A 20,702-nucleotide genomic window follows, 5' to 3' on the forward strand; every position below is an offset into this window, starting at 1 on the left:
TCAGGATAGAAGTTACTCTTAGAACGGGTCCTAGGCGACCTTCCTCGGGCTGCTGGTCATGTTTTATTTCTTGATCCGTGTACAGGTCAAATAGATGCGTTCCCTGTGTGACCACGATTTGTACACTTTTCTGTAAGTTTGATGTATTTTAATAAGAAACTGACAAGATCCACTTGAAAGCCTGTACACGGGTGTTTATAGCAGTTTTATTCATTACTCCCGAGACTGGGAAGTAATCAAAATGCCCTTCAGTGTAAATGGATAAATAAGCTGTGTTGCCTCCAGATAAAAGAATATTATTCAGTGCTAAAAAAAAAAAAAGTAAGCTATCAAGCCATGAAAAGACATGGTGGAAACTTAAATGCATATTACTAAAGAAGACCATCTGGTCTTCATCTGGTTAAGCCTCTGCCTTCAGCTCAGGTCATGATCACGGGTCCTGGTATTGAGCCCCATATTGGGCTCCTTGTTTAGCAGGAAACATGCTTCTCCCTCTACTTGCCACTCCCCCTGCCAGTGCTGTATCTCTCTCTGTCAAAATAAATAAATGAAAAATTTTTTAAGATTTTATTTATTTATTTGGCAGAAAGAGATCACAAGTAGGGATAGAGACAGGCAGACAGAGAGAGATGGGGAAGCAGGCTCCCCACTGAGCAGAGAGCCTGATGCGGGGCTCAATTCCAGGACCCCAGGGTCATGACCTGACCCGAAGGCAGAGGCTTTAACCCACTGAGCCACCCAGGCACCTACTAAATGAAATATTTTAAAAAATAAAATAAAGAAGGGAAGCCTGGGAGGCTCAGTCAGTTAAGCGGTTGCCTTCAGCTTGGGTCATGATCCCAGCGTCCTGGGATCAAGTCCCAAACCAGGCTCCTTGCTCCGACCGGGAACCTGCTTCTCCCTCTGCCTCTGCCTGCCACTCTGCCTGCCTCTCTCTCTCTCCCTCTCTCTCTGACAAATAAATAAATAAAATCTTTTAAAAAAATAAAATAAAATAAAGAAGGCCACCTGAACAGGTTGCGTACTCTATGATTCCAACTATATGACATTCTGGAAAAGGCAAAACTATGGAGACAGTGAAAAGATCAGTGGTTGTCAAGGATTAAAGAGGACAGAGTGGGGGGCACCTGGTTGGCTCAGTTGGTTAAGCATCTGATTCTTGGTTTCAGCCCAGGTCACAATCTCAGGGTCCTGATATCATGCCCCACATCAGGCTCCATGCTCAGTGCAGAGTCTGCTTGTCTCTCCCTCTGCCCTTCCCCCTGCTCTCTCTCTCTCATAAATAAATAAAAATCTTAAAAAAAAAAAAAGTAAGAGGAGGGAGGGAATCATAGGCAGAACACAGAGGATTTTTAGGACAGTGAAAATACTTTGTATTACTTTTTAATGGTGGATACATACCATTATACATTAGTCCAAACTCAAAATGTACAACCCAAGTGTGACCCCCCAATGTAGACTGTGGACCTTGGATAGTAGAGACGTCAGTGTGGGTTCATCGACTGTCACAAAGGTACCCCTCTAGTGGGGGACGTTGATAATAGGGGTAGCTTATGAATGTGTGGAGCAGAGGATATATAGGAAACCTCTGGACTTTCTACTCAGTTTTGTTGTGAATCTAAAACGGCTCTGAAAAATCAAAGGTATGTTAAAGAAAGAGAGAAAGGTCACGGATGGAAGCTCCCTTTGCAGGTGGCACAGCACCAGGAACAAGAGCTGTTGAAACCCTGGACCACACACCTAAGACTAATGTAACATTGTGTCAACTAGACTTCAGTGTTTAAAAATGCAAATCCAAGAGGAAGAAAGAGAGAGAGAGAGAGATTTACTTTCTTCCTGATACGTAAATAATAATGCCAAGGACTTTCTAAATTTCCCATTGAGGGGGGCCTGGGTGGCTCCGTCAGTTAAGCATCTGCCTTCAGCTCAGGTCATGATCTCAGGGTCCTGGGATCAAGTCCTATGTCAAGCTCCCTGCTTAGGGGGGAGCTTGCTTCTCCTTCTCCCTCTGCTCTCTCCTTGCTTGTGTGCTTTCTCTCTCTCTGTCAAATAAATAAATAAAATCTTAAAAATAAATAAATTTCCCATTGCATTAAAATATCATCTTTGTCATTTATTAAATTCTCCCAAATACTGATATATATTTATGGATTCTCTGTTTGGTCCAACTGATATATTTCTCTATTTGTCAGTTCCCATGAGGAAATGACATTGATACTGTACTTTTATCAGGTATTCTGATATCTGGTAACATAAGCACCCTTCCCATTTTTCTTTATTTTCACACTTTTCTCAACTATTCTCAGGCATTTATTCTTGCATATGATCTTTATGTTAGCCAAGTTTTAAAAATCCTGGGTTAATAGAATTTCATTATACTTGGAACTAATTTGGAGAAAATTGACACTTTAATTATGTTAAATCTTCCCACACAGGGTCACATCTTTCCATTTGTTCACATTTTTGTTTTATATCCTTCATAAAACTTTATAGTTTTCCTCATAGAGGTCCTGTGCCTTTCTAGTTAAATTCATTCCTAAGCATTTTCTTTTTATTGCTATCATGATCAGAATATCTCACCCATTACTGTTTCTGTTTTCTCCCCTCTTTTGCTAGAATGGAGGAAGGCTTTTGGTTTATGTGTACTTGTCTAGAAGCGGAGCACATAATAGCACAAATTGACGTTGGAGAAGAAATGTAGCTTTATTTCTTTTTTTTTTTTTAAGATTTTATTTATTTATTTGAGAGAGAGACAGTGAGAGAGAGCATGAGCAAGGAGAAGGTCAGAGGGAGAAGCAGACTCCCCATGGAGCTGGGAGCCCGATGTGGGACTCGATCCCAGGACCCCGGGATCATGACCTGAGCCGAAGGCAGTCGTCCAACCAACTGAGCCACCCAGGCGTCCCAAAATGTAGCTTTATTTCTATATAACTCAATTTTACTTTTTATTTTAAGCTCCTTTTGTGACAGGTGGAAGAAATTCAGCCCCATCTGTTTTCTCCCGGCTCTTTTTCAGGGTGGGTTTAAGTTCCATGGAGTTTACATAATGCCAAGAGGCAAGAGGGCACTAGTCCTTGTCATCATCATTGACCATCCCAGCTGGTATCTCTTGAGATGTCATGCGGTCTTGCCTCCGCCATTGGGTCTGGTCTCTTGTCCTTATTAGTCTCTGCTACACTGTTCCTCTTCCTCTTTCTTTTTTTTTTTTTTAAAGATTTTTAATGTAATCATTAGAGAGAGAGAGCACGAGCAGGGGGAGGAGCAGAGGGAGAGGGAGAAGCAGGCTCCCCGCTGAGCAAGCAGCCCCACGTGGGGTTCATTCCCATGACCTTGGGATCACAACCTCAGCAGAAGGCAGACACCCAACCAACTGAGCCACCCAGGCGCCCCTGTTCCTCTTTCTTTCCAAAGACTCTCTCTCCCCATCCCCTCTCTCCAGCTCCTCCTCAGGCATTTGGAAAACATTTTCCCACCTCTACCCCACACTAGATGGTGGGAACTTCCCCAACACCCCCGTCTGCCCAGACACAGCATGTGGTGTCTCCAGGGCTCACTACCTCTCCAGATACAAAGCCCCTCTGCTCTTGATCCCACAAAGCTACACGGGGGCCGGTCCTTGGGTGACGAGGCTCTAGCAAGTTCTCACCCCCTACTCCTCCTTATTTTCCTTCTCTCTGAGCCTGGGGAGCGATTTTTCCACTTTTCTGCTCTCATTATTTATTCTCTCAGGTCTAGGTTCGTGCTCTGAAGTGTTCAAAAACAAAAGCTAAAAGAAGCTTTGTTTTCTCTCTGTCCCTCCTCTTCCCTTCTCAGAGGCAATAAATTCAGAGCAGCCTCGCCTGAAGAGAAGAGCTATCGGGGGGGGAAAAGAAGCTCTGGAGGAAGGAAAACATCATTAGTGTTTGAACACAGTAGCCCCCTAAAGCATATAGGCATAGGAAAAAACAAAACACAGGAGGAACTATGACAGAATGTTAACAAAGGTACTCTGTTTCCAGGAGGTGGAACCATGAATGAATTTTCTTCTTCCTATTTATATTTTCCTGAATGTTACAAAGTCTCTACAGTGTGTATTATTCATATCATCACACACACAAATGATTTATTCGGGTTCATTTGTAGGTTGTCTATGCAAATTGAATGGATTTGCATGAGACATGACTATGAATCCAAGCATGATGAACAAACACCATGTACATTTCAAAGCGGATCTACAGTATACAAAATACAAAGCATAAAGGAGGACTCATTCACACCCTCGGGAGCTTGGGCTGGTTTCTAGAGTGACAAGCAATCACTTCTGTTAGGAAATTAGGACCACCTGGCCAATTGGGAGTATTGGAACAGCTAAGCTTGAAGGAGTAACCACGTAAACCAAAGACTTTATGATGTACACGTTTCTAGAAGAGACTTCTTGCCACGAGGCAGTTGGGTTTTCTAAGGCTGCATTTGATGAAAATGGGATGACAAGGTGCCTCAGATCAGGTAGGTTCTTAAAAACAGAGCCTGAGGCAGGGGTTCTGACTCAAGCTGAGGTTGCGCCCTGGGAAGAACTCTCTAAGAGAAGGGGAGTGAGTGAAGGACAGGGACCTCCGCAACCCAAATTGTACCTCAGAGTTGGTTCCAGCTTGAGGGAAAGGGGCCAGTCTTTTGTTTCCCCATGTCAGTCAGTCGTGGGTAGGAGGGCACAGGGTGCTTTAGTCAGCCGAGGGCAATTCTGTGGAGAAAGCAGGCACCTGTGAGCTCTCAGCAGCCCATCCTTGGAGCAGCAGAGGGATGGGGGTGCCAGCCTAGCAAGATGGGGTTACTTGGACAAGCCTAGGAAATCGAGAGTTAATCACAGCTTGGGTCTGGGGCATGTGCGGCAGCAGGCGATACTAAAGACACCAGTGATGGTGGCGTATTTGGGGTAGAGGCTGTGAGCCAGCTAGCAAACTCTTCTGTGACTATGGAGGCATGCCCAGGAGGGTCAGGGATGCCCAGAGAGGCAGAGGCAGAGAGGGGCAGAGCCGAGCTGCATGATCCTCAGATCAGCAGTGATTTTTACACCAGGAAGAAAGAGAAATGAGTGAGCCCAAATGTGACAACTAATGGGATCCCTGCAGGCCCACTCTGAACCAAGTCAGGGAGGTCTGCCTGCAGCAAGGACTGGAACCACCACAGCAAGGAGTGCTGGATGCTTTCCTGTCTGGTATCTAAGGCATAGGAGGCTGTGAGTTCTGCAAAGACAGGTACTCTATCTATCCTGCCTTCCAGACTGCTTAATAGGTCAATATTTATTGAATGAATGAGTCCATCAGTTCATCCATATTCCACAGTCTCTCAAAGAAAGATGCCCTAGCACAGTAACAAAGAGCACAAGCTCTGAGGGCAGACATCTGACCTTGAATTCCAGTGCCCAGACTCTGCTTTTCCATCGGTAGTGCTGGGACCATTGAATAACGGGGGAGGATGCCGAGCGCTTGGTAGAGTACTTGGTGCGTGGGACCGTCTTCATGAATGGCCTCGGCTGCTAACCTCCCCGCACTCTCTCTCTAGCAGAGTGACTGGGGGTGCCATTGTGGGTGTGATGGGAAGGGCAGGCGGGGCAGGGGTGAGGGGGAAGGGCGGGACACCAGCTGAGGTTGCGCTCTGGCTACTGTGTACCAAGTGGCCCAGCCCAGGGTGGAGTCTCCTCCTGGCTAGGCAGGGTCCTTGCTGTCCCCTGGAGGCGCTGAGGGACCTGCCATGGTGAGTGCAGCTGGGGGCTGCGGCCCATGGCCCCCGCTCCGCCTCGGGCTCCTGCTCCGCCTCGGGCTCCTGCTCCAGCTCATGGTGCTGCTCCTGTCGCCAGGGCCACAGGTGAGACATGGGGCGGCTGCGGGACCTCCCAAGTTCTGGACCTCGGACTGAGGGCGGGGGCAGTTGCTCAGCCATCAGGTTGAGGGTGGGGAGTTGAGGCCACAGGAGGCGACTTCCCCTCCTCCAGGTCCAGAGGGCCTCAAATCGGACCCTGGCCAGGAAAAACCTCCTAGGTTTGAGGGCTTGCCAGGTGCCCCCACAAACACCCAGCTGGAGAGATGTGCCAGCGTGGAAAGGCACTGAACAGGTGCCCCCTTCTGCAGTGTGGGGGTGCAGGTGGAGAGAACAGCCTGGACTGGGTGGGGGGCCTCCTAAAAGTCCTGGGATCCCTGGTGGAGACACAGGGTCCACTTAAGTGTCCTCTGTCGAGAAATTCAGGTGGTTCATGGCCAGTGTCCCTTACCCATACCTGGACCCTGGGTTCAGAACCTCTGGGATAAATAACTAGGAGTTGTGGGGATCAGGTCCTGTCCTGCCAGCAGGTAAGAGTCCAGTTGTACAGAAATGCAGGAAGAAGGCAAAGGCGCCCAGAATAAAAATGACTTGTTCAGCCTGCAGTCCCCAGAATGGCAAACGGGATCATGGTGGGTTCGCCGTTCACGCCAGATTCCTGCCCCTCATCCCACTCTGGGTCCACCCGTGACTGCCGAGTAGGAATGAGAGACCAGGGTGGCCAGAGCAGGTGTTTCCAGAAAAATGAGAAAAACTAGAAAGGAGAAACATTAGAAATCTTGACTTTAAAAAATGGAAATAGTTCCAATTGTAAAAATGGTTAGCTAATCAAAAACAAATGTGTAGGCATGATGATGGTCAACCCACCTCAGCTCTGGGCAACCTGTCTGCAGCTTCTTCTCAGACCAGAAAACAGGCTTCGAAAAGAAAGGGGCTGGGGCGCCTGGGTGGCTCAGTGGGTTAAGCCACTGCCTTCGGCTCAGGTCATGATCTCAGGGTCCTGGGATCGAGCCCCACATCGGGCTCTCTGTTCAGCCGGGAGCCTGCTTCCTTTCCTCTCTCTCTGCCTGCCTCTCTGCCTACTTGTGATCTCTCTCTCTATCACATAAAAAAATAAAATTAAATAAAAAAAAAAAAGAAAGGGGCTAAGAGGCAGTTTTCCAACTCACCATCAAAACCACTGGCGTAGCTCCAAACCTGAGGGTCCCGGAGCAGGATGTGGCTTTTGCAGGGGTGTGGCTGGGCCACCCGGATGTTAGGGTTCCTGCTGAGCACTCAGCCTCACCCTGTTTGCTCAAGGAGGGGCTAGAGCAGGTGAGTTAGCCCAGCAGGGGCCCGATGCAAGGGCAGCTCCAGCCCTCCATCCCTTGGCTGCCCCCAAGCCTTGGTCCAGAGGACCCCTAGGGCCTGGCACCAAAAGCAGCTGGACTGGTCTGGGGAGGCAGAAAGGGGTCATCCCAAGAGAGCCAGACAGTGTGGCAAACGAGTATGGGACCAGGCCCTGTAATCAGAGACTTGGTGGTTCAAGTACCCATTCTGTGTGGTCTTAGGCTCATTACCTACCCTGTGTAAGTCTTAGTCTCTCACCCTCGTTTATATAATTTACATAGTGCTGGGGACAAGAGCACCGGTCTTATTGGGAGGCTGTGAAGTCCTCTCATAAAGGCCCCCAGTCTTCTCTAGAAAACCAGAAAGAATTGAGTGGTGGGGAAGGGGAGGAACTTTAGAGAGCCCCCCAGCTCCCATCAACGAGGGAGCCAGTCATGCTTCCTTCTTTGTCTGTCCCCTTCTGCGAGAAGGTGACTTTGTTTCCCACTTCAGGTCCAGACCCTCAGGCCAGAGAGCCTCCTACTAGTGTCCACCCTGGACGGAAGTCTCCACGCACTGAGCAAACAGACGGGGGACTTGAAGTGGACACTGAAAGATGGTGAGCAGCGGGCAATCCCCTTCCTTCCTTGGACCTGTGACGTAGAAGATAAGTGTCTGGGATCTAGAATCCAATAAGCCGGTGTCTGCAGGCAACTGGACCACTTCCCAGCTGTGTGGCCTTGGGAAAGTCACTTCCCCTCTCTGAGCCTCCATGTCCTCACCCATAAAATAGGACCAAGGGTGATGACCCTACAGAGCTCTTTGGAAGGATTAAATTACATGCAGACGAATGTTTGGCTCAGTGTCTGGCACACACTTAAGCACACAACGAACATGAGCTAGGCTTATCAGCGGGGAGTTGGAGGAGGTTACTCACGCTTCATGTCCCTGTGCCTGCAGATCCCGTCATCCAGGGGCCAATGTATGTCACCGAGTAAGTGAACCTGCGGTCTTTGAAGGAGAGGGGGTCTGGGAGATGTGGAAGCCACGGTTGTGTGGAGGGAGTTGGGTGGAGTGGGCATGGGGGCATGTTGGAAGGAAGGGAAGAGTTTGGCTATGGAGCTCTGTGGTGCCTCCCACAGGGTGGGCTTTTACCAGCTGGGAAGATGGAGGGAACTGGGGCATCCTTGAACCCAGGGGGTGTGTGTCTAACTCTCCCCCTGTTCTCCTCTGCCCCACAGGACAGCCTTTCTCTCAGACCCAGCTGATGGCAGCCTGTACGTCTTGGGGACCCAGAAACAACAGGGATTAATGGTGTGTTTCCTACAGTGTTTGGGGTAGAGAGAGAGCCTGGGCTTCTGTTAGCTGGAGCACCGAGGGGGCTGCATGGTTGGTGTCTGAGGGTCCTGCAGGGGACTCTCTGCAGAGGGCCTCCTGCAGAGGGCATTATGGGAAGGCTGTCCAGAGGCACCTGTTGAAAGGGGGTGGTGGGAGCAGCAGACTGTTGGGCCCCTGAGGGTATCACAGGGCTTCTTCAGGACGCTGGGGTCTTCAAGGGGGAAACTTCCATCAGTTAGCTTTTACCAAATAAATAGTCACCCTGAAACTCAATGGCTTAAAAATACCAGCCGTTGATTTAACTCATCATTTTGTGGGATCACAGTTTTGGCTGGACTCAGCTGGGTGGTCTTGACTGAGCTTGCTCCAGCGTCTGTGGTCAGCTGGATGGCTGTCTTTCTGAAAGTTGGTTGGTGGGTTGGCAGGCTTCTGAGAGGGACAGCTGGGCCAGGCATCGCTCATCCTGATCAGGAGAGCTTGGGCTTGTCCGCGTGGTAGCAACAAGGGAACCAGAGAAAAGGCAAGGCCAGCGCACAAACCCTTGTCCAACTTTGCTTGTTATCACCTTTGCTAACGTCTTGCCAGCCAAAGCAAGTCCTGTGGCCAAGTGTAGAGTCAAGCGGTGAAGAGATAGATTCCACTTGGTCATGGACATGGCTGACAGGTCGCCTGCAAAGGGACATGCACACAGGGGAGAGAAGGCATTCGTCTTCCACAGCGGGATTCCAATGGGGGCTATGGAATAGCACTCTGGATTTGTCACAGGGAATGGGGTGGAATGTTTGTTAGAACTTTATCCCATCAGAAGCCCGCTGTTACAGCCAAGTTACTGACACTCTCTGGGAAATGAAAATGATACTGATTGCCTCTAGTGAACAGGTTGTATGTGTTTTTCTGCCCTTTCTCTTTCCTGGAAATGTTCCTTCTCAGAGGCTGCCCTTCACCATCCCTGAGCTGGTTCATGCCTCCCCATGTCGCAGCTCTGATGGCGTCTTCTACACGGGTAAGCATCTCTCCAGCCCGTGGGTCCAGGTTATGGGGGGTGGGGACAGCTGGGTACAGGACAGCAGGTAGCACACCCTGTCCCAGGCCATCTTGAGGGCTGGGCCACTTTCCACCTCCACAGGCCGGAAGCAGGATGCCTGGTTTGTGGTGGACCCTGAGTCAGGAAAGACACAGATGACACTGACCACAGAGGGTCCCTCTACCCCACGCCTCTACATTGGCCGAACACGTGAGTCATGTCCCAGTGGCTCCTGGCAATTGCTTTCCAAGTTGAATCCTGCCCAGTCAGTCAATCTGTCAGTCTGCAAACATTGCCCTGAGCTGAAGAGACAGTGGTGACCCAGACAGATTGTGACCCTCGCAGACTCTGGCCTCCAGGGTGGGTGCACAATGACATCCCCTGGGGTGGGTGTGGGAGGAATATCGCACGGGCATTCCTGGTCACCCTGCTTCTGGGCATTCGCAGAGTACACGGTCACCATGCACAACCACCGGACCCCGGCCCTGCGCTGGAACACGACCTACCGACGCTACTCGGCGCCCCCCATGGACAGCTTGCCTGGAAAATGTGAGTGCTGCCTTTCCCTGGCTCCAGCTTTTGAGCAAGTTCTCCGACTCAGGGAACGCTTACGCCTCACCACATTCTGAATGACACACCCTTGGTGGACGACCCTAAGTGACCCCCCTCAACCCCAGCCAGACCCTCCTTTACCCTGAGCCGTCTTTAACATCCTCACTCCTCCATATTCCAAAGGAGCTAAGCCAGGTAACCCGGTGTGGCCCCTGTTGTCCTGAGTGACCCCAAGCAACCCACAAACACTCTGATGGGTCCTCACTGACCCTCAAAGTTGAACAACTCCCGAGAGATGACCCTAAGTGAACTCCCCCAAGATTAACCTCCCCCAGGTAATTCTGACCACCCCCTTGATATTATGACCATCCCATCCAACGGCCTGAGTGACCTTACAGGGGTCCCCAAGCCACCCCTTTTACCCTGACTTCATTTTGCATGGAACCCACACAAGTAACCATAACATATCCCAGCTGACACCCCCAGGGCCCCTGACTCATCCCTTTCTCACCCAACATGACTCCCAAGTGACCCACATGCCTCCAGGCCACCTGATTATCTCCTGGGTGACCTCAATCAGACCATGGCTGACTACCCCACATTCTAAGTGACCTCTCTCAAGTGACCTGGACTGAGTCACACACCTAAGTCAGTTCTGGATGACCCTGACTGACCCCCATATCTTACATAGCTCCCCGGTTGACCCTGACTGATCCCCTGATGGATCAAGGTGACCCAATACACTCTGACTGAGCTTCCCATGTCCTCCTAACCCTCCAGGGGATCTCACCTGACCCCCACACATGTGAGTGCCCTCCTGATAGCCTACCCTACGAGGAATTCCCCCCACCCCCCAAGATGCTCTGAGATGCCTCAGGTCAGAGCTCCTTGCCCACACCTCCCTGGGGTCTTTCTTGCAGACATGAGCCACCTGGCATCCTGCGGGATAGGCCTGCTGCTCACTGTGGACCCGGGAAGCGGGGCGGTGCTGTGGACACAGGACTTGGGCATGCCAGTGACGGGAATCTACACCTGGCACCAGGACAGCCTGCGCCAGCTGCCTCACCTCACGCTGGCTCGGGACACCCTGCATTTCCTTGCCCTCCGCTGGGGCCACATCCGACTGCCTGCCTCAGGCCCTCGGGACACGGCTACCGACTTTTCCACCTCAGACACTCCACTCCTGTAGGTGCCCATCCCTGAGGACTGGGGAGGAGCCCCCTGGGTGGACTGGACGTTTAAGCATGACACACCTATACAGCTGAACCAGGAGCCAAAATATTTCAAACTGGGTATTTATAAAACTGATTGGCAAATAACCAGTGCCCAGCACCCCGCACCCCCCACCCCCCACAGTGTCCCCAGGACCTTCGGGATAGCCTTCTATTTGGCAACTCTAGGGCAAAATTGGCCTCTGGGTCTCCACTCCAGTGTATGGATGGTGCTTGTTCTGCGTGGCAGGTGCTGTGCCTTAGTGACTGTTAAAGACAAACCTTTCCCTTTCCCTACAGTACTGAATGCTTTAGAGTCCCCATCTTAGGGGACAAAGAGACAGGCTGGGGAAATAACAGATTATCCATTCATTCATTACACAAATATTAATTGAGCACTACTGTGTATTAGTTACTTGTCAGGCTCTGGAAGTACAGTAATACAGCCTGTGTTCTTACCTACAGAGATCTTAGAGTCTAGTGTGGAAGATGGGTGTGTAAGAGGACAATTGTAATAGGTATGATAGAGAATGATAAAAGAGAAGTATAGATTTGCCATGGGAATGTATAGGAAGGTTACCTAAATTGAGACTGGGGGCAGGAGGCAGTCATGGAAGGCTTCCTGGAAGAAAGGACATCTAAATTGAAAGCTGAAGGATGAGTAGAAAGCGAGAGAGAGAGAGAGAGCGAGTGAAAGCGAGCATGCACATGGCAGCCAGGGAACAGAAATTAAATAAGTCTGGAACATAGATCTGAGCATGGAATAAGGTCAGAGTGTGTTAAGCAGGGATCTTGTAGGATCATTGAAATGTTTGGATATTTTCTCCTAAGGCTAAGGAAAAGACATTGGATGGTTTTAAGCAAAAAAGTGATTAGAATCATCTTTTCATTTTAGAAAGACAACTCTGGTTGCAGTGTGGAGAACAGCATAGAGTGGTAGAGCAAGGAAGTGTCCATGCACAGAATACTGCATTAGTTCAGACATGAGATGAAGGCCCTTTGGAATAAGGTGGAAATGCTAGAAATGGAAATAAGTGGAAAGTAAGAGATATGAAGGGGGGAAAACAGTAAGAATTTGGTGATCAGGGAATTTGGCAGTTGTGGGCAAGGAATCAAGGTCTGTGAGCAAGTGCTCTGGTTTCTAGAAGCACATAAGTGCTGTCCTTTTCAGAGGTAGGGAGCTCTAGAGGAGGAAGGGGATGTAAGGAATGAAGTGCCAAGTTCACACTTAGAAAACTGAGCTCTTGAAAAAGGTCTGGGCTAGACACAGATTTAGAAATCGTGACTCTAGAGTTTGTATCTGTTAGCTTCTGCCACATAACAAAGTACTCCCAAAACCTAGAGCTTAAAAACAATGAACATTAGTTATTTTTCAAGATTCTGTGAGTCAGCTGGGTGGTTTTCTGATTTGGGCAATCTGGTGGCTTGGCTGAGTCTGGATAGTTTAAGATGACCTCTTTCAACTCTACCATAATTGGTGGAATATTTGGCCTAGGGTGTGTCAAATGAGGTCCTCTCGTGCCCCGGCAGGCTAGCTGAGCCCTTCTCAAGCCACTGCTTATGATATATTTGCTATTGTCTCATTCTCCAAAGCAAGTCACATGGTTAAGACCAGAGTCAGTGTCAGAGAGCGCAACACAAAGACACAGGTACAGTGGTAACTGAAACTACCCACCACCATCACTCATCCTTCTCCCCTTTTTCTTCTCCCTCACTAGGATGACACTGTACGTGGGGAAGGATGAAACCGGCTTCTATGTTTCTAAAGCACTGGTTCATACAGGGGTGGCTCTAGTGGTGAGAAGGGGTCTCTGAGGGGGCTGGAAAGAGGGGATGGGGTAGGAGAGGAGCTCCCTCACTCATGACTCTCTATCTTCTGCCACAGCCTCGTGGACTGACCCTGGCCCCCATGGATGGCCCCACCACAGAAGAAGTGACACTCCAAGTCTCAGGAGAGCGAAAGGGCTCACCTAGCACTGCTGTCAGATATCCCTCAGGCAGTATAACCCTTCCTAGCCAGTGGCTGCTCATCGGTGAGATTCTCCTGGCTCAAATTTTGAGTAGATGAAGGGCCTATGAGCCCTGCTTCTGATGTGGAAGGCTGATGTCACCTTCAGCCAGCTGACCTTTGTTCTGCCCCTTAGGATACCATGAGCCACCCCCAGTCCTGCATACCACCATGCTGAGGGTGCATCCCACCCCACAGAGTGGGACTGCTGAGAACAGACTCTCAGAAAACACACAGGCCCCCACCCTCTTCCTGGAGGTCAGTGCTAGAAGGGCAGAGGACATGGCGGGGGCGGGGGGCTTGGCAGGTTGGGAGGGAGCTATTGGTATTGGACCTTCCCCTCAGGCTTCTAGGAGTACATCTGGGTGTGGGTCAACTGACATCACACAATCTCCTGGAAGAAAAACATACATATATGTTGTTATTGCCAGAAACATATTAGAAGTATCAAAGGATATTGGTTATCTAAATTGTGAAATAAGGATCACAGTTTTAATTTTTCAGTGTATAAATTACAGAGTATTTCTCAAGTTAGGAAATGTAAACAGAAAAACTATAAAACCATGCTCTACTGGGAGAGGGTTGGGCAAGAATCCCTAGTGGTTCAAGGTTAGAACAGCCATGACCTGCTCCCTCTCCCTCGGCCCCTACCCCCGCCCCACTCTCTTTCACTCTCAAATAAACAAATACATCTTTTAAAAAAAGAGAGAGAGAGGAAGGATGGAAGGAAGGAAAAACAACAGCAACAACAACAACAACAACAAACAAACAAACAAAAAACCCTAGCCATGAGGTGGAGCAGTAATTCTCAAATCTGGTTGCTCATTAGAGTAACTGGGAAGCCCACTCAGTCCCCACTGAACTGGAGATGGATATCTGAATTTTTTGGTGATTTCCCAAGAGTATCTGTGTTTTTTAGTGATGCCAAACCTTCCCACCCCCAGTTGCCCCAGATGCTGGTCAGTCATCAGCTAGTTTTGGAAGACCACAGTCCTGGGACACCATGATGCTTCAGCACCATGGAGAGCACCTAGGCTCCTGCCTCATGGATACTCACTCTCTGCCCGTCATGTGTGCTGGGTGATGGAGAAGGGTTAGGGTTTCTATAGTAGAAGGGTCAGGGTTTCCATAGTGTGCTAAGAGTGAAAGCTCCTTTGTCCTCAGCTCCTGAGCCTGAGCCGTGAGAAACCTTGGAACCTGGAGATGCATCCTGAAGAGAAAACCCCAGACTTGTATCCAGGGCTGGGACCCCAAGACCTGTTGGCAGCTAGCCTCACTGCTGTCCTCCTGGGAGGATGGATTATTTTCCTAATGAGGCAGGTAGGCCTATTACCCCTGACCTCAAGTCCGTCTTAAGGTTTTCCTTGGGGGAACCCTGCCCCTCCTCTCCAAGACCACTCAGTAGCTCTCTCTCTCACCCAGCTCTGATTCTATCCCCTGTCTTTCTCCCAGCAGCTCCCTGGGCCTCTGCTACTATGTTATGTATGTTCTTGGTCTGGTGCCAGGCTGTCTCAGGCACGACTGCTGGGCCCCACCACAGCAGGGCCTGGCCACGGCTGAGTCCTCTTGTGCCCTGTATTTCAGCAGCAACAGCTGGTGGAGAAGGAGCAGCAGACCCTCTTGGCACCAGCAGACCATCCTCACATCTCACAGAATGCTCAGCCCCCACCATCAGGGGCCACCCCCCAGGGCCAGAAGAAGAGTCTTCCAAGCCCCTCAGAGCAAGCCCAGGCAGTCGAAGACCCAGAAGGTGAGCTTAAGTGAACAGGAAAGGGCAGAGTCAGGCACAGAGAAAAGATGGGGCAGGTTTAGCTTCAAAGTTGTTTATTAGAAGTCACTATAGTACAGTGCTTAAGCCTGAGTAATAAGAGAGGATTTACAGCCTCCTATAGAGTTAAGCACTCTAGAAATGTCTGCCATCATTCTTTATTTTTACCTTCAAGGACTCTCCGGCGCAGATAGAACTGGGTATAGATCTAACTCCACTAGCTGTTCACTTTGATAGGTTGCCTTCCTCCTCTGAGCTTTGATTTTCTCATCTTTCAAATGGGAGTAACAACACCCACCTCATTGTATCACCTCATAATGAGAAGTTACTGCTTCCATTATTATTAAATCAGTCTTAGGTGATGTTAATAATATTTGTTTTAGTTTAACATCATATTTGGTGACAGTACGAGTAAATTACCTAAGTCTCATTTTTTTTTCCTTTGTTTCTCTCTTTAGGACTTTTTACTTTTAAACATTTCTCTTTTGTCAATTAGACCTTATAAATTAGCCCTTTCAAGCTCCCCCTAGTATCTGAAGATGGCCCCAGGGGGGCTTTTCCATGCTCTTATTGGTCAGCCTAGGCTACTTCTCCTGCTTCTTTGGCTCTGGGCTGGACTGGCCTTCAGTACTTTGCATGAGCTGCTGCTGGCACCTCCTGGTCTCTGCTCAAACCACTGCGTCGTGCTGTTGTCCCCTTAACTCAGGCTGAAGTCCGCCCCACTCTTGGCCTGATGCTTCAGTGCTGCTCCCTGCATCCACTCTGTGTTCACCCTGCCCCGGCAGAGACAGAGCAGCTCCCCTTCCTGAGGGGCTGGCTCTTCTAGCAGGTACCCACCGCACCTGCAAAGGTGCCTGAGCCCCAAGGGGTTGTAGCTCTTGTCAGTTTACTGGCTCTGGGGGGGGTTCACTTAATACTCACTCCCTGCACCCTGAAACACTCATCTCCTGGGGTCTTCAGACTCGACTTGGATCTTTCCCCAGACAGGCCACACTCCATCTTTTCCCAAAATGGCTCTCGTCTAAGCAGCCTGTTGTTCTTCTTGACATTGCCCTCCATTCGCCCCTCACCACCAGAGTCCGTCAGAGCCCAGCAACTCTGTCCCTGCCTTCTGAGCTTCCTACTCTCACCTGTGTTTCCAGGCCCTGAGCCCAGCCACTCCTGAGGGCTCTGGGTACACAAATCTACGTTACTGCCTGTATCTTGAGAGATGAGGGTGAAGTTTTCGTAAAATAACCCAGAGCAATGCTAAGGAACAGCTCGGTACTTTTCTCACTGATCTTGGTGCAGACTCTCATTTGCTTTTCCTAGAGCTAGTTGCAGAGACAGAAGTGGGCAGCCCTTCCAGAGTAGAGTGTTCTCGGGGCCACCGCACCGCACAACTCTTGGGGCACAATGTATGTTTAGCTGTATGCATGGTGTCCCTTGGAGCTGAACAGGGCACAGCCTGGCCAGACATGTGTGGGTTGTTGTGAGGGGTGTCTCACAAGCTACCCAAAGGGAAGAGCAATAACTGTCCAAGCCTATAGACCTCTGCCTGCCTGTGTCAACCCCATCCTTCTTAATAGGAAACCAAGGCATTCTGGGGGCTCCCTGGTCCCCTAGAACAAACTCTGGGTCAGCTTTGCGTCTAAATGCTCATTGCTGTTCTGTCCTATCCCGGGGGTCAGTCTTTCCTGGAACTGCACTCACCCTCACCATACTGACAGTTGCCAAGCCCACCTTCCTATTTGAAGCCAGTTCCTCAATGAAAAGGGTTTGTTATTAACTGGTGGAGGTGGAGAGAGTGGCAGAGGAAGTAAAGAAAGAAATCTGGGCAGAAAATGCCAGAAGAGGGAGAAGGATAAGGAAGATAATATAGCAGCCCATACCCTCACTCTCCTTCCACACATTCATTTAACCTACGGTAATGCTGTGTGGGATCATCAACATGAGTCCTACTTTACAAATGAGAAAACCGAGGGCACTGAGGTGAAGTCACCTCCCAAACACACACAAGGAAGCGGCAGCCCCAGGCTGGGCATGAAGGGTGGGAGACCAGAGAAAGGTGGAGGCAGTGGTGGGTCTGGACTGAGCAGCCGCTCCCTGAGACGGTGCCCTCTCCTCTCCCCTCAGCTGACCAGCTTACCGTGGTGGGCAAGATTTCCTTCAACCCCAAAGACGTGCTGGGCCGTGGGGCAGGTGGGACGTTCGTTTTCCGGTGAGTAGGTAACCAGAAGCTGGGCCGGACATGTGACTCTCATGGCACTTTGGGCCAGTCCTTCGGGCAGGCCAGTCTTTCAAAGGCTCCCAGAGGCGGGTGCAGAAAGGAATCTTTTCCTTCGTCTTCCTTCTCTGAACGCCCCAGGGGCCAGCTGGAGGGGCGGGCAGTGGCTGTGAAGCGGCTGCTCCGGGAATGCTTCGGCCTGGTCCGGAGGGAGGTCCAGCTGCTGCAGGAATCGGACAGGCACCCCAATGTGCTCCGCTACTTCTGTACCGAGCGGGGACCCCAGTTCCACTACATTGCTCTAGAACTCTGCCAGGCCTCCTTGCAGGAGGTGAGCCAGAGCTTCAGGGGTGGTGGGGTGGTAGCGGGGGTCCCAGGTTGCACAGTGATGCTCTGTCCCCTCTTCAGTACGTGGAAAACCCAGAGCTGGAGCACTGGGGTCTGACGCCCTTGATGGCGCTGCAGCAGCTGATGTCCGGCCTGGCGCACCTGCATTCCCTACACATAGGTAGGCCCTGCCCCTGCCCCTGCCCCTGCTTCCACCCCACCCTCCAGCCCTGGCCCTGCCTTCCCCACAGCCCTGCTCAGCTCTGCTCTGCTCTTAGTGCACCGGGACCTGAAGCCGGCCAATGTCCTCATCGCCGGGCCTGATGGCCCTGGCGGCACAGGCAGGGTGGTGCTCTCGGACTTCGGCCTCTGCAAGAAGCTACCTGCGGGCCGCTGTAGCTTCAGCCTCCGCTCGGGCGTCCCCGGCACGGAAGGCTGGATGGCCCCCGAGCTCCTACAGCTCCTGCCCTCTGACAGTCCTGTGAGTCCTTCCCTGGCCCCGTGCCTCTCCTGCTGTGGCCAAGCCTCTTTCTTCATCTGTAAAGTGGCGTAGTTCATCCCTTCTTACCTAGAGCAGTGGCTCTCATCCAGGGACCATTTCACTGTCCAGGGGGCATTGGGCTCTGTCTAGAGACACTCTTAGTTGTCACACCTGGCAGGGGAACCGTCCTCTGGTGGGTAGCGGCCTGGGATGCTGCTGAACATCCTGCAGCACACAGGACAGTGCCCCACATTGTGTGGTAGGGAGGGGCGGTGTTGGAGCATCCGGCCCCAAAAGTCAAGAGTACGAGGGTTAAGGAATCCTGAGCTAGAAAAGGGTTTTCAATCTGCACTGTGCTGCAGAATCATTGGTAACCTTAAGAGAGTCAGAAGCCCAGGCCCCACATCCAGGGATTCTGACCAGACTAGCCTGGAGCAGGTGATTCTAATAGGTAGCCAGGGAAAACCACTGGTGTCCAGGGTTTGGGGAGCACCAGAGGAGCGAATATAGGTGAAGCCCAGAGAAGTGTCTGACCCCCAGAAACCCCAGGATTATGGATTTCTGAGTTGTCAGTGTGTGGGTGGAAGATGAAATCATGCACACAGATGAGAGCACAGGAAAGGTCAGTCTCTAGGCAAACCCACATCTAAATCAAGAGAAAGCAGGAAGTGGCCACCCAGAGATCCAAGGACTAAAGGATCTGATGTTATGAACTTGTACAGATTTTAATTAGTGGCCAATATTTTAACTTTTGGGAAATTCCACATAACAATCTTGATTTTGGATCCTTTGGAAAAATCACAGCTCTGCACGTGGGAGAGTCCCCTGGAGACCATAAAGTCTCACTGCCGCTTCATTCCCTCGCACCCGGCCAGCCTCCCTCGCTTCTGTTACCTGCTATGCTAGGCCTGGAGGAATGCAGCTTGCACACGCGCACTAGCAGCTCAGGAGGGCCAAGATTTTGGATGAAAACCGTGGGCCCTTTCCAGTGGTGCAGAAGGCGGGAGGTCTCAGGTCGAGGAGATGGTGCTCAGGAAGCATCCTTGAGTTCTAGTCTGAACCAAAGCCTTGGCTAACATAACAGCTTGTGGGAGAATTGAATCTGGCAGGCTTCCCGGAAGCAGGGACTGCCTCCTTATGTTGGTCTCTCTGGCCCCCAGACAAGGGCAGTGGACATCTTCTCTGCAGGCTGTGTGTTCTACTACGTGCTTTCTGGTGGCAGCCACCCTTTTGGAGAGAGTCTTTATCGCCAGGCCAACATCCTTGCAGGGACTCCCAGCCTGACTCACCTGGAGGAAGAGGCACATGGTGAGGGGGGATGGGGCCTGGCAGGGTCTGGAGGAAGCAGGGCATGGGGCTGGGTGGGCCTGAAGCCATCCCTCCGACTCTCCATTTGCCCCTACAGACAAGGTGGTTGCCAGGAACCTGGTGGAGGCCATGCTGAGCCCCCTGCCCCAGGCCCGCCCCTTGGCTCACCAGGTGCTAGCCCACCCCTTCTTCTGGAGCAGAGCCAAGCAGCTCCAGTTCTTCCAGGTCAGAGGGAAATCTTGGGGATGGCCCCAACTAAGTCAAGTTTGGGTTCTGAGTGATAAAGAGGAATCCAGAGTGGCTGGGAAAAGAGACTTGTCTGCCTGTTCCAGAAAGTCCAGCTCCTTCTGGGAACCAAGCTCGGGCCTAGGCACCTATACGTTGCCATGCCGGCCCTCCACGGTCTGCTCACGACCAGACTTCCCAGCCCCAGCCTCCTCACCCCTACTCACCCCCAACCCCCCATAACACATGCGCCATGCCATTCAACCCTAGTTGTCACTCATGCTACACTGGTGCCCAGATAGCCCATCCCACTTGTGTGAACTTGAGCAAGGGACTTGGTGCCTCTGAGCCTGCTTGCTCATCTGTAGAATGAGGACAAGTGTACCTACCTCACTGGTTGATGAAGACCTAGCAGGTAACATGGAGACAAGGCACCGGGAAGCTGTACTCGAGGGGCAACAATCCTTTCCTAAACCAAGAAGCTTTTGCCGTTTTGCTCCCACAAGCCATAGGGCACTCCTGGGCCTTGGCCTCTGAAACTGGTCATAAGGCTCAAGAGCTCTGTGGGATCCTAGGACGTCAGCGACTGGCTGGAGAAGGAGTCTGAGCGAGGGCCCCTGGTGGCAGCGCTAGAGGCGGGGGGCTCCGCGGTGGTCCGGGGCGACTGGCACAAGCACATCTCTGTGCCGCTGCAGACAGGTAGAGGCCGGCCTTGGGGTGGGGCTGCCAAATGGAGGGGAACCCAGTGGGGGCAGCCTTGCCAGAGTTTCCTGTCCACAGATCTGAGACGGTTCCGGACATATAAGGGGACGTCAGTGCGAGACCTGCTCCGTGCTCTGAGGAACAAGGTGTGCTCTAGGGTCTGCGTGGGGCCTGGGTCACAGGGCATCCTGGTCATGGCTAAGCAGGGCCCTCTCGCCCTTCCTCCAGAAGCACCACTACAGGGAGCTCCCGGTGGAGGTCCGGCAGGCACTCGGCCATGTCCCCGACAGCTTCGTCCAGTACTTCACGGCCCGCTTCCCACGGCTGCTGCTCCACACGTACGGCGCCATGAGGAGCTGTGCCTCCGAGAGCCTCTTCCTGCCCTACTACCCACCGGCCTCAAGGCCCGGGAAATCATGCCCAGCCGGGAGCTGAGGCCGCCAGACCAGGA

The 20,702-nt window shown here is 51.4% G+C and overlaps 1 protein-coding gene across 1 annotated transcript; it reads left to right on the forward strand.

The window, feature by feature from the left end:
- Positions 1–5,727: 5,727 nt before the first annotated feature.
- On the forward strand, positions 5,728–20,686 carry LOC111162194 (endoplasmic reticulum to nucleus signaling 2). The gene is made up of 22 exons (XM_022526425.1): positions 5,728–5,841; positions 7,615–7,720; positions 8,062–8,095; positions 8,343–8,415; positions 9,370–9,442; positions 9,566–9,673; positions 9,911–10,012; positions 10,936–11,200; positions 12,945–13,023; positions 13,112–13,259; positions 13,371–13,492; positions 14,399–14,554; positions 14,819–14,984; positions 17,118–17,202; positions 17,350–17,539; positions 17,617–17,716; positions 17,814–18,016; positions 19,177–19,324; positions 19,422–19,549; positions 20,125–20,248; positions 20,330–20,397; positions 20,480–20,686. The coding sequence occupies exons 1-22, from the start codon at positions 5,728–5,730 to the stop codon at positions 20,684–20,686; spliced, it is 2,799 nt and encodes a 932-aa protein (XP_022382133.1).
- Positions 20,687–20,702: the final 16 nt, after the last annotated feature.

The sequence above is a fragment of the Enhydra lutris genome, unplaced genomic scaffold (genome assembly GCF_002288905.1).
Source record: "Enhydra lutris kenyoni isolate GAN:26980312 unplaced genomic scaffold, ASM228890v2 scaffoldscaffold90, whole genome shotgun sequence".
In the NCBI taxonomy this organism is placed as follows: domain Eukaryota; kingdom Metazoa; phylum Chordata; class Mammalia; order Carnivora; family Mustelidae; genus Enhydra; species Enhydra lutris.

Coding starts and splice junctions, on each gene's coding strand:
- LOC111162194 (XM_022526425.1), top strand. CDS start 5,728: ATGGTGAGTGCAGCTGGGGGCTGCGGCCCATGGCCCCCGCTCCGCCTC. Junction 10,013..10,935: donor GGACAGCTTGCCTGGAAAAT/GTGAGTGCTGCC, acceptor TCTTTCTTGCAG/ACATGAGCCACCTGGCATCC. Junction 18,017..19,176: donor TCCTGCCCTCTGACAGTCCT/GTGAGTCCTTCC, acceptor TCTGGCCCCCAG/ACAAGGGCAGTGGACATCTT.